The following is a 14,009-nucleotide window of genomic DNA, read 5'->3' on the forward strand; positions in this document are numbered from 1 at the left end:
CCACATGTTTAAGATGTTTTCCATCTAAAAAGAGGAGTCATCACATGACTTTTTTTACTGGTTAGCATGTGAGCAATGTGTGTGTGTGTGTGTGTGTGTGTGTCATGGTTATTTTTCATGGTTTTGTTTTGTTCATAGCAGGATTATTGTCAGGCTCACCTCCAGGCTGTCGTGACACTCCAGGCAGTAGTTGGCTCTCACCACCACGTACCTCTCTCTCCACTTCCTGGTGTCGTCAAAGTAAAGCACAGCATCCTCATACAGCACCTCCCCCTCCTCAGGACCCTCCTGGCACACACACACACACACACACACACACAGACACAGACAGTCAAAAGAGAGCGTCAGTGTGATGATGAGACAAACACTCAGATAGTGACACGGCCTTGATCTCATGCATTGAATTCTCTCCTTGGGCTCATTCTTTTCATTTTGTGAAATAAATTACATGTGGGGGGAAAAAATCCATCCATTCAAAAATGATTCTTCTACATTCCAGCACCTTCTAAAAGAACTGAGGGAAGAACGTGATCCGCAAATACAGACAGGAGTCATGCAAATGCAACCCCTCACGCTTCACACACACACACACACACACACACACACACCAAACATACACCCACATACCCTCTGTTTGAGCAGCTGTGTGATCTTCTCCTTTTGTTGCTCCAGATCATCCTCTACCTGGGAGAAATGGGCCACAGAGAACTGCTTCCTGTAGTAGGGACTAAACTGTTTGAGCTCAGCCTCAGCTTGGCCTGCAAGAGACACACACATAAAAAGAGAGAGAGAGAGAAACAGTGGGGGAGAGAGATGGAAGATTAGAATCACTGATTGGAATTGAGATGTCGGAATTAGAGAAAATTAACAAAAGCACGCACTGTTCTGGTAGAAAATGCAATTTCATCGGCGCTATCAATTCTTTGATTCGCCTCCTGACCTCCAGGCGCACACAATAACACACAATAACAGAATACACAATGAGGGAGCATAAAATGCTTGAGTTTGAAAAGGAGGATGAAGAAGGAGCCAAGAAAAAGGAATTGTATTAACCTTTTGACCTGCAAACAGAGTGCATGCCGTGGTATCTGGACGATTATGGTAAGACTTCAAGATTCATTTGTGTGAAAGAAAACATGCTTGATTGATTCGCTGCGCGGAAAAAAAACAAAAAAAAAACAGTGAGGAATTAGGTATTTTATCACAACAATTTGGGATGCCCACTTACTGCTGCTTGTGCCAAAGCTCTCACACACGTCCTCCTCATTCTCTGAGTGAAACAACAAAGCCCACCAAAAACAAAACCTTAGCTCATCTTCGCAGTTATTTTCCGTCTCCTCTCAGTCCCATATTATATTATCTTTCCCTGAGCTGAGCGGTGACATGCCAAAGTCCTGTCTTCCAACCTGGCTAACAAACACCAGATGATATCACTCTGTACCCAAGGTGATCGCAGCATAATACTGTAATCAGGTCACAGAGGCTACATAAGGCAGTTGTTACTGCTCATTAGCCTCTTTCTGGTTTTTGCGTGAGTAATTGCTAGCCAGTGCACAAGTGCCCCATCAGACTGTGTGTCTCTCCGTGCATTAACTCTCCAAGGCCACTGGCTAGTTAGAGCATCAAGGAGATCCCTTTCACTTTTGCTCTGCTTTGCTTTGCACTGTGATCTCCTCTCTCCGCTCGGCTACAGCCTCTCTGTCGACTGTCAGCCTGTGATTGCTGGCAGTGTCGTGGTATGATTGTGCCGAGAAAAACAGTCTCCGGTTTCACTCGGTTCCTTCTTAACCAGGCCAGATTCCTCACTCCTGGGATTCAGTTTCTTAGGAAAAACAAAGCAAAATGTAGTCCTGAGGGCAGCGCATAGGCAGAGACCAAAGTTCTGTCAGAGTCGCCGGATTCTCATGTGGAGGAGCTACATTTTCTCTTTTCTCTTTGCATGGCTGCACTCAAACCACATCACCGTCACAGGAAAGAAAAAAATCCTTTTAATGAGTATTTACCCAGACTTAAATGCTCAATATCCACAACCCATTTGAGGTAATTCTCAATGACAGATCCCAGCTAAATAGGTAAACGCGCCTGAACGTGCTTTTGATATTCATACCCCGCCCCTATATATAATGAGTGTTATTGCTGGGGGTGATTGCTCTATTATTATCTCTGTGGGTAATAGCAGTATGTGTTGTAGCAGGGATGGCATGGGGCCATACAACCCATTCCAGATCACTATGGAAACACTGCAAAACGAGCCGGGCGAAAACCTTGCTGCGCTCTACCTGCAGCGCTGAATCACACAGTTTCAGAGTTCTGGGCTGAACATGGACTATTTTCAAACAGACACAGTCGAGAAAGGAAAACAGACGGATAGGTTTTTGTCTCTCAGCTCTGTGGTGCGACTAAAGCTGTTATACGTGCGGCTGCCTTGACTGGAGTTATATGGGGTTTCATCTGCTCTTAAAGAAGTGTGAAAGACACAGCCAGCCAGACAGAGCCAGCAGAGAGAAACAGTTTTATAGGTGCAGAGGCTGTTGGGTCTCTCTGTCTGCTCTAGTTTCTTGAACTGTGAAGCCTGTTGAGCTCAGCTTTTTTCATTCCTTTTCTTTTTAGTTCATTATTTAATTTCTCTCATTTTATTATTGCCATTTTCTCTTTTAATTCAGCTGATCCTTTTCCCTTTCATTTATTTTTCTCCTTATTTGATTCTATCTCATCTCATATCACTCTTTGCTGTTTATTTCTTTATTTATTTAGCAGTTTCCTCCTATCACCTACCTCGGCGTATTCAATTCAAGGACGGTAAAGACAGATTGGTGATTCATTTAGAATACTGATGCTGTACTGTGCTACATGTAAAACTGTACAGGCAACTGTTCTATCATGTCGTGCAAGGAAACCATGTAGCTACAGAGGGTCATTTTGTATTAAAGTTTGTTTAGGCATATGCACCAGTATAGAGCTTGTAGTTGTGTTTTAATGTCATCTTTACTCCTTATCTTGAATGTTCTGTTTTGTTTAACTGTCAAGCCTGATGCATTGCATTTGATTGTATGAAACATGCTGTAAAAATAAAGTTTGGTTTGGCTCAGTTTGGAAAAGAGGGAGAGAGAAACTTGTATGAGAAAAATAGGCAAGAGGAGAGGGGGACAGAAACAGGGAGAAAAATCTATGAGTCAGTGGTTTTGGAAGGGGAGATGGAGAAGGGAGGGAGCTTCTTCATCAACAGCTGCAGTGTGAGGCGAGCTAAGCCATTCCCCGGGGGATCTCCTTGTTTTTTCCTCAGGCCTGGGCCGCTCAACAATATGGTGTTTAAAGGGTAGTTCCGTCTCCTCTCCCCGTTGGCCCTAACAAGGCCATTTCCCTGCTGATCAGCTAATCAAAACAGGCCACAGAAGATGCATTCCACCCAACAGCCACGCTGACACATACATGTGTGCAAACCACATGCACGCACCTCATAAATACACACGCACACACACACACACACACACACTCACACACACACGCACAGAGTCACAAACAGAGTGGATATCCTGCCGCCTGTTGTGGGCGATATCCATCTCCTGACTCCAGATAGAGTGCATTTCTTTCAAGATGTCTTTTTCCCCTCTCTGTTGTTTTATTGCTCTTTCTATGAGAGTATGCATTGACAGAGAAAAAGAATGATGAAAAATGATTCCTTCATCTTTTTGGAAATCATTCCATATCCCCAAAAGCCTATGCAATAAGGCAACACCCATTCCTCTAGAGAAACTGGCATTGAGACTCTCCTTACGTAACGGCATATGAATGAGATTCTGAATGATGTCACTTGTGCAGCCTGTTCATGTTGTCTTCCTTCTATACAACAGCTTTCAGAGTCGGAGTGTAGGTTAACCTTTTTCTAATAAAGAAAGCTCTGAGTCACTCATGCAATTGGATGATCATAAAAACAGCCTTTGCACAGAGTTAATCTCAAAGGCATTACAAGTTTTCATCTTCTTGTGTACTGTGGCTGCACCCCCCAAGACGATTCTCTATGGAAAATAATTTTTTTTGTCAGCTGCTAGATGCTGTCAGAAGCGGCGCCTGGCAGCCAGCTGTTTGAGGGACTTGAGCTTTGTGTTGCAATCTGCCCGTTCTCTTCTGCTGCACAGCATCTAAGAAAAAAGCTGCAGCGGCAAATGCAGAAAAGATGCTGGGTGGGGGGATCTAAAACACTGATTAGCACTCTGAGTTCATCTCAGTTCGCAGTGCTCTACGGCCTGAATGCCATGATGTTTTTGGAAAACCCATCCCTGATTTCTAGGCTGCTCTTTATGCAAAGCACTTGCCAGCCAGTGTTTGTTTATGATTTTCCCTTTCAAAATTAAATGGTTATGCAAACACTGTATGACAGGAAGGTGGCAGGAACAGGGATGTCTGGAAGACAAACTAAAATATTCAGCCACACTGTCAGATGGCCTGGAACTGGTTGGACATGAGGCATCTTGGGAAAGAGGAGCAATACAAGAGAGGAGGAGAAAAACATGGATAGTTTAGGATTTTTTTTTTTTTTTTTAACAATGAACATCAATCAGCATTACTTTATATGTGCCAGGTGCCAGTGTTGGTGCTGTCCCTAGGCATGTCAAATAGGCATTAGCAAACATAATGGAATATCATGCAAGGCAACATAGACAGATGGAGAAGGCATTATATAAACCACACAGAGACACTAAATAGTGTAATAAAAAGCAGTGAGATTGGACCATGTCAACAACATAAGCCATGGCAGATAGAGAAGAACGAACATGCATCACCTCACATCCACTATCATGAGAAGATGACATAGCAGCCATGCACAATAAAGCAAACCCTGACATTTAAGAAACACTGACATGAAAAAATTAAGACAACATGATTAGTTGACCTACATACTGCATTGGCCATGCATATTAAAGCAGACAATCATAGGCAGGCAAGTAAAAGTTAGCAAGCAAACATTCAGCATGAAATAAGTCATTACAAGCAGGCAGACATGAAGCGTTTCTGTTTCTGAGCTGGAATTTGAATCTATGCAAAAATCAAAGGTACATTCTGCTGCGATGTTCTGTAAGCAGAGAGTTCCAGGTCTGAAAGGCTCTCACTGAAAAGGCTGATTCTCCTCCATGGGACATGTGAACGTGTTGTTTTTTGTGTGATGAAAGCACCACAGTATGTGGACGGGATGCAAGGTCGTGAAGGATTTTATGTACCAGATAAGCATCATCATTTAAAACGGTCTTCCCAACTTGAGAAGCCATTTTGTTCAAGAAATTACACTGCCGGTGGCTTTTTCTCAGCATTAACATCTGACAGAAAGACAGCAGCAAAGCACAGGACGACTGTTAAGGGAAAAAAAATGAGATACAATAGGTAGTGATTAATAATGAGATGATCCTGTTATCTTTACATGATAGTGGGCATGAGACAAGGACAGATGACAGATGTAGAGGTAAATGTGACGGTCCATCTATGACTAATGACAGAGTGCCATGTAGTGAGGTCGCTTTTGGTTCAAGAATGGATCAAGGTTCATAACAAAGAAGGATGGGTTAATGGTCTATGGCAATAAGAAATTAATTTTGCAATTTCAACAGAGGACCTGATAATGTGAGGGTAACCCTGTCTCTAACCCTAATTTGTAAATGTCCTTTGAGAAACACTTTTCCCTGTTTGTCAGCAGAATAAGAGAGATGTAGAATTCCAATCTACTTGCAGATGTAAATAGAGCCACAAATTAGGGATTAATGAATACTCTGACTGGTTGACAGTATACATAGTTAATGTGGCATCCTGTAACTTTTCAGCCAATCAAAGCGAAAATCCCCTTGTCTCCATTGTTGCTGGATGCCTAACACCCAGCGCTGAATATTTGTTACCTGAAGATTAAAATAATATGGTCTGCAGTGGATGGCACAATCACAGGGAAGGTTAGGCTCTCACTCCAACCAGCTTTGTACCATGCAACTATCAAAAACTGAAGAAAAAGTGCTTCTTGTGTTCAAAATAAACATCAACCTTTTCCTGACTTACTTAGAATCACTGCAGTGGATCTCTAAAGGAAAAGCAAGTCAATTTAATGATGCATGTTGTTTGACTGGAGCCTGATTCAAAAAGTTCTCCAGAGAATAGGGTCAAAGGAAGGTCAGAAGCAATTAACGGTCGAACATATTAAGTAGTAACCCATGCAACTGACACATCATGACAAATGAGACACGCACAAACACGCACCTATGCAAAGGAGCCACGGCAAGACCAGTTTTGCATGTTGAAAATCATTCACTGTTTACACAGCAACACTATTAATTTAATTAGGGCTCTGTAAATAGCACCAAAAAAAACAAAAAAAACGGATGTTTAGAAAACCACCCTCTTAACAGTGTCAACTTGCCGGGGTGACACAGGCAGATGGTGCAGCCACAAGAGGTTAACAAACAGAATGTATTCAACCCATGTGAGAAGAGAGTAAAACAATTATTCATGTGACATTTATATTTAGAGTCTGACCTTTTTCTAATAGTTTCACTCTGTTCATGTTCCCTGTCACTCTTCAGTCTGAGATAATGGGCTCTGTGGATGGTTTGCCATGGAACAGCAGTAATTAGATAAACTTCAAGCATTTGCAGAGTAGGTGCACCGATCTACCTTGCTCGGTCAGCATGAGCTAAACAGTATAAACCGACGATACAGATCGTATTCAGATCATACGTGAGATGTCTGATTTAATGCTCTCTGTGCACTGAAACTGTGTATTGTGGTATGTGAGCATTTGGTATCGGTGTTTGTGGAGAGGTGCAGCAGCTAGATTACAAGGCCCTGCTTCTCCTGAGGGACCTGCTCTTCCAGCTTGTTGCCCCAGCATTGATACTGCACCCATAAAGGTCATGGACACAGAACGATCCGGATTTAAAAGACTGGTGGATTCTTTTAAATGTCTTCAGGGTGCACTCACGGCTTGGTAAAACTGCTACCTGCTTTTATGCACCTTGGGCATTGAACGAGCGTGTAACACATCATCGCTTTAGAAGTACTCCCTTCTTACACATATATGATAAATGGGTTGCTGTTTTACATAATTTCCTTAACTTGCAGTAGACTGTGTTTGGATATCGCCGGGAGGGCCTGCATGCCTCCCTTCTTTTACTATTTCCCTTGCGTTGCTTTTATGTATTGGGACCTTCTTGGCTAAAAAAAACACACACACACATAAACACAGCAACACAAACAAAATGCTCACTTCCTACTCCCTTGGTTTCAAGTTACACTAATTCGTTGTTGTGGCCAGGGCTCGCTCAGGTGAGTCAAAGGGTATGTGTGTGGCTGAATGAGAAATCAACATGTCATCACCTGTCAGTTGTGTTTTCACACACACACACACACACACACACACACACACACATGTGGGGCAAGCAAGAGCGAATATGCACGCACCCACACAGTGCTAATGGAACAAATGCAGACACTTTAATACATCAATAAACGCTGAATCTGAAATCAGCTCGCAGCACAAGCACTTAACATCCTGTTAGAGTCTACATATACCATCATGCTCTGCTGAGTGCGGAGATCCACATGATTTTTTTTTTTTTTTTTTTTAACATCAGCATTTATGGTCAGCCGAGCCCGTGACTCACAAAGTTTCCCCGTGGAACAGGCATTCCTCCAAACTGTGAAATACAGCTTCTTTGTGTTGTAAAGCAGGAAATGCCCGAGACATTGTGCGAGTCACTACAGGGCAGTAGCGTGCTGGACAAAGAGACAATGCGAGGGCGGAGGAGGGGGGGCTCTGCCGGTGTGACAGACACATGAGTGTGTGTGTTTGTATTAAAGTCAGCAGATGCTAATGGAGCGTGATTGCCAGAGATGAAACAGCAAAGTTTAAACTGTGCTTTTGTTCCAGTAGCAGCAACAAAAACAAAACATAACATTAATAACTACTCCTGTTTTTATGAGCCTGGGAGGTTTGCATTCTTTCTTTAAACGAGCATCAGCTCAATTGTGTGTAATGACAGTGTGCATAATTGCCAAACGTGATTCAGTGTTTCTGGCTAATGAACCGTTTGGTCAGGGTGACAAATCACCAGAAGGAGGTGGCTATTTGTCAGCAACCCGATGGAGCGGTGTATTTGAAAAGGTTACCCCAATGATCATTTCTCAAAAATGTGACACATTTAATTGCCCCTCTTTCGCTGATGAGATCCTAAAGACTTGCAGTACTAAAAACAGCAAACCTCTCTTTGCTCTCTCTCTCTCGCTCTCTGTCACACATGCACATGCACACTAATTAATACAAAAAGTGCTTCAAGTCGGTGCCATACTTGTGTCATACTCATACTATGAGCTTTTAAATGGATAATAAACACACCTGACTGTCAGATAGTAACTTTTATGACCTGCAGAGCCTGTTTAGCACTCGCATACCATCATACCAGGACATCATAGCATAAGAACGTAGGGAGCGAGACAGAGAAAACTTGCATGTGCGTGTGTATGTATGTGTGTGCGTGTTTCCTTTGCAAAAGGCGTTTCAAACACATACACACAGGCACACAATCTAAAGCACTCACATAAACTAATACAAACTTGGTCTTTGGTAGGTGGCTGTCATGCTGCCAATCCTGCCATAAAGAGTTGACAGTGAGTAATGAGGAGGTTTATGTTTCAGCAGCAGGATACAGTGACACATGTACCATGCAAAGAGACAAAAAACAAAAAAACTGCAGGTTGCCAGCAGAAAATACTCCTAACATGATGTCATCTCAGCAAGAGTCCATTCTTCTTCCTGTCCCTCACTTGTGAGCTCCAGCTCCATCAGTCACAGTGGATTCTTCACCACACCCCGTCAACGGCACATCCCATTAAGTCTGCTGGATCTGCTACCAAATACACCACACTGGGTACAACCAGGAACAAATAAGTAGAATGCCAGCCTAATGACCGTGCCTCCACCCTTGGGCATAATGAACTTATACCTAATACTAACAATAGGCTAATGGAGAGGAAAACCCTGAGGCTTGAGCCAGAAACTTGCCAACAACAACAATAATAGGTTATAAATAGAGAGCTGATACCTTGAAATATCCCTCTTAGCTGACTACCCACTTCTGCCACCATAACTACATCATAATATAATATAATGTAATATAATATAATATAATATAATATAACAGTATAATAATATAATGTGGTGTAGCTTTTTTCTTAGTCATGAGGTTGGTTTTTCATGCTCGCTATTCAAAGCTGGTTGTATGGTAGATGGCAACTTGAATGGAGTAGATTTTGCTCCATTTGTTCTCCGTTCTCTGGACACTGGCCTGGGTAAACAACAGGTGGGCTTCAAGCAGAGAGTTGGAGAAGCAGTTTCCTTTCTTTGTGAAGAACTGGTGGAAGGTACAGATCTCTGGAATATCTGAGGGATTATGTAATGCCAGCTGGGAGAAGAGTGGCACAGCGTGAACAAAAAAGTAAAATAAATAAATAAATAAAAAATGGCAGAACACAACCAAATGCAAAAACTGGGAATGCCTGCAGGCTTCCTAAACCGTGCCCTGTAAACTTCACTTTTATAAGAGTGCCAAGCTCCGTCACACAAAGCAGAGGTCAACTTAGTGGTGTTAACATTTGGTTATCATTTGACTCGACATTTCTCACAGACACATAACAAAAGTCAAATCATCAGGACAAGACAGCAAAACAGAAGCTACACCCAATTGAGCATCTCAAATTTTATAGCTTTCTGCTAATTAAGACATTTATATGAGTAACTGAGTGCTCACAGTGAATGCTGAAATGAGTGATGAGAAAATGTAAATTACTTATCTGTTACTTTTCTGATACCAACAACAATGTGCTCTTTAGTAATAAAGGTAGCTCTATAGAACAGACAGGAGGCCAGGTGGTTCACTCTGTTGTGCTCTTTAATCTCCATTTGGATAAAAGTGTTAAATAATATATGTGTACTTTGTGCATTATAAATAACCTTTATTCTAGGTGATTGCAATTATAACAAGGAGCACATTTTGAGCAATTATCTCATTTCCCTGCATGTAGATTGCTGGCCTACAGAGGTGAACACAACAGCAAAAAAAAAAAAGAAAAAAGAAAAAGAAAAAAATCATCCATTCATAATTAAAAAGGAAGCTGCACAGGTGAATCATATTATTTTGAATGCCGCTAGACACCACCTACTCCAGGCTGTCAGCTACTAAGAGATCTGATCACCACTTTTACATTTGAGTTTTTAAAAGCAGTGATGCAACTAACAGAATTACAAAAAAAAGGCTGAACTGTTTCAGACACACTGGTCACAAAAATGTCACCATTATTTAAAATAGCAAGGGATCAGTCTCAAAAGTCATTTAAAGTGTTGCATTTGTGTTGTCACTTTGCTGTCCAGGCCTGTTCAGTCTACCTTACATGGTAAAGACTTAGGAGAGCTTTGGAAACTTACTTTACCAGTAGCCTATAATTTTAACTTTCCCATGGCCCACGCTGGTTCCTGACCCAGTCTTTGAGTGGTGCTGCTTTACAGGACACCAAAACTGAATTTTCAATTGATAGCATATGTACTATAACAGCCTCACATAATCCAGACAGTCTGTTGAGAGAAAAAAAACCATGAATCGCAACCAGGCCAACCCAAAATAATGGTATTACTTATCCAAAATTTATCCCTCATGCTCACCCATAAACACTCCACCCTCCACACACACACACACACACACACACACACACACACACACACACATGCACACGCACACACACACAAATATATTTTTATGGCTGTAGACTGAAAGAGGAATGTTTTCAAGATGAGAAATGGTTGTGCAGTGTCACTGCTTTGGCCCCAAAATCTGTATCCCACAATTTAGCCTCAACAAAAATGGCAGCCAGGAAAAACTGACGAGGCAAAGAGAGACAAACATGAAAGGACAAACTTCTCCGAAAGCCTGCCGAATGAGGCCATGGGCTATTTTCACAGTAGTGAGTATGGACACTGGGAGATAAAAAGCACCCAAAGGACCCTATTAAAGTGAACCGAGAGTTTCAAAGCCAGTTTCCTCTAACCTTGAATATAAAGTCTTATTTACGGAGCCCAGCAGGATGAAGGGCGGGGTCATGTGACCTGCTATAGATTACAGCTTCCGATGACACTGAGTACAAAACACCATGTACCAAAAAAAAAAAAAAAAAGACACATTTATATGGATTTTTCACTGCTGCACCTGTGTTGGGCCTGTTTATGGTCTGGAGTATGGCACAGGATCAAGATCTTTTTGGTTTTCCAATCCAGATCTGGATATATGGGAGTGTCTTGAATGCACGTGTGTAACTATAGCAACTGTAGAACCATGGCAACCAGGGTCATCCATAACACACATGGCAGACCCACTGGAGTCTCTTTTTTTGCCTGGGATAATATCTTTCTTTTGAAACAATATTACATCAAAGGACACCAGGCAGACAAGCTGCAGCAGCAACAGTTATCAAACATTTTACCTTCCCCCATCCCTCATGTCGATCATACAAATGCTTGTCTGTTAACTTTAAGTGATCTTCGTCTATTTGTTGCTGTCCCGATGTCTTCATGTCTCATGCCACCGTGGCGTTTATGTCATAAGTCGACGGTGTACCGAGCCATGTGAACAAATTCCACTGAAGGGGACACTAAAAAAACCTGTAATCTAATCGAATTTATGTAAGTATCCTAAGAAGAGGAACAAATTGGAGGGGACTAAATTAGATTTTCCTTCACCTTCTCATCGGCTCATAATGTGACCAGCGATGGCATTTCTCCTCTTTTCCATTCCTCTCATTGTTTTGCCATTGTTTGTTTATGTTTTGTCCTTTTCTCAACTTTCTTTGGCTTTCCACTTTCATTGCATTTGTTTACGCCAGCTGTGTTTTTAAAAATGGCGGTTGTAGCTGACCGCTGACCCACAGCGTTGCTTGTGCATCGCTTTATGCGATGATGACAGGCCTTCCCAGAAAACTGCCATCAGACACACGAGGGCAGTGATACATGTTTACTGTAGCGAACTCTGTTGTAAACTATGACAAAAATATGACAGAAAACCATGGTGCACATATGGCTCTAGTGCAGCGGATAAAAAGAAAAAAAAAAGGTATGAATGCCTTCAGCTGAGGCGTTCTCTCTTAGGCATCATTTAAAGGAACAGTTCACCCAAAATACAAAAAAGTACAAATTAGAAGTGGGAAGCTGGCCCTAATAAACACCCCCTCCCTTTCCCTTCCCCATTGATTTTGTAAAGAGCTGTTGCTATTGAGGTTTTCCACATATAGCCTATATTTTTTATGATTTGAGCTTCACAACGGAATCCTCATCTACACCTGTTGTATTACAGTGCAAGGAGACTGGGGAGAATGTGGCAGACTGGAAACCTTGGCAAATCACACACAAACTATCTGAATGGCCAGACTGCACTAAAGGTGAGTAAGAAAATATGTGTATCTTTTTTTGGGTGAACTGTTGTTTTTTTTTTTTTTGTTTTGTTTTTAAGTGAACAGGCAGTTATTCAATTCAGAGAAAATTAGATTAAGTCATAATCATACCTTTAACAAAGCATATGACGTCAGCTTTACAGGTTTTAATACTTAATTTTTCAATATTTTGAGTCAACAGTGCTCATTTGTGTAAATATGCTTTGCTTGTCACTCAACACCCTGCTTATTAATCTTACTTAGTGCCGTTTATCACCAATTAAAATAATATCCCCTTGGGCACAGGTAGAGGCAGTGCTGTGCACCTGTATTGCAGATCAGCTCAAACTGTCCTGATGTAGGCAAAGGCCAACATCCACGTCCATTGTCTTTACACCTGCACATTACCATCACACACACACACACACACACACACACACACACACACACACACACACACACACACACACACACACTTCTTTCCTCTGTTAGTACCCACCCATGGGCGCAACTAGCCTACAATGGGAGAGACAAAGGTAAAACAGGTTCTGGCACTTGGGAGTCCCTCTCACTTTCCCCCTGCAAGGCTGGAATAGCTGGAGTGACCTGATAAACTCAAAAGATATCCAATCTGCTCCACTAAAACACACACACAGCAAGGTCGCACATGTAACATTAAGCGTCGCCTATCCGCTTGCGTTCAGACAGCCCCTCTAGAGGACTGTAAATAACCTGAGAGGAATAAATACGCGTCTCAAAACATCTTTGTTGGGTCTGTCTGTGTTGGTAGTTGGCAGGGTTTCTCTCGGTCAGGGTGTGCTGTGATACAAAACAAGGAAACAAGCCTGACAGGTTCAGTGCCGCCTGTGTGATTTCGATCTCTGAGAGCAGGCTGGCTGAGGTCAGCTCTTTGGAGAAATTCGCCTCTCCCTCCAGGGGCATCTAACACTTTAATGTGTAAAACATCCGTCGTTCCCCCCGTATCCCTTGAGTCACGTCGACTCAAGACAGCCTCGGAAATGGGAAACCGATGAATCATGGGAATCTCGTATACCTATGTGGCGGACTTTGAAGCACTGAGCACCGGGCACACCGATTTTCTACATTACACTGACAGTCTAATTTAGCTCCACGACAATATAAACCCGCGGAGCTTGAACTTTGTTATGTAGATCAACAGCATGAACCGCTGTTTCTCTGTCTTTCTCCGTGTCCAAATGAAGGCAGTGAGTGCGCCCTCATTTGCGCTCCAAATGCGCGTCTCGATGCGCGTCTCCTTACCTTTGATGTAGTTGGATTTGGTCTCATCCAGCAGGCTGGACGCGGATATCCCCATGGTGCCGGGCTGCTGGGGAGAAGAGGATCCACAGGTAGGCTTTGCTCCTCAGGTAAACACTAGCGCATCGATCGGCAGCAGCGAGGGAAGGAGACGCCCTCTCTCTCTCTCTCTCTCTCTCTCTCTCTCTCTCTCTCTCTCTCTCTCTCTCTCTCTCTCTCTCTCTCTCTCTCTGTTTAAGACTGTCATTCAATGACGGGCGTGGAGAGAAGACACGCCACTTCTTTTT

General features: G+C 42.5%; 1 protein-coding gene across 1 annotated transcript in view; it reads right to left on the reverse strand.

The window, feature by feature from the left end:
* niban1a (niban apoptosis regulator 1a) overlaps window positions 1-13,888 on the reverse strand; it is a 33,125-nt gene extending 19,237 nt beyond the window's left edge. Inside the window, exons 1-3 of the mRNA XM_030049423.1 lie at window positions 13,726-13,888; window positions 628-758; window positions 160-288 (exon numbers count right to left, since the gene is read on the reverse strand). Coding sequence (XP_029905283.1) covers window positions 160-288; window positions 628-758; window positions 13,726-13,780 — 315 coding nt within the window. The 5' untranslated portion in view covers window positions 13,781-13,888. The remainder of the gene's footprint in view (window positions 1-159; window positions 289-627; window positions 759-13,725) is intronic.
* Between the last annotated feature and the right edge of the window lie 121 nt (window positions 13,889-14,009).

The sequence above is a fragment of the Myripristis murdjan genome, chromosome 4 (genome assembly GCF_902150065.1).
Source record: "Myripristis murdjan chromosome 4, fMyrMur1.1, whole genome shotgun sequence".
Lineage (NCBI taxonomy): Eukaryota > Metazoa > Chordata > Actinopteri > Holocentriformes > Holocentridae > Myripristis > Myripristis murdjan.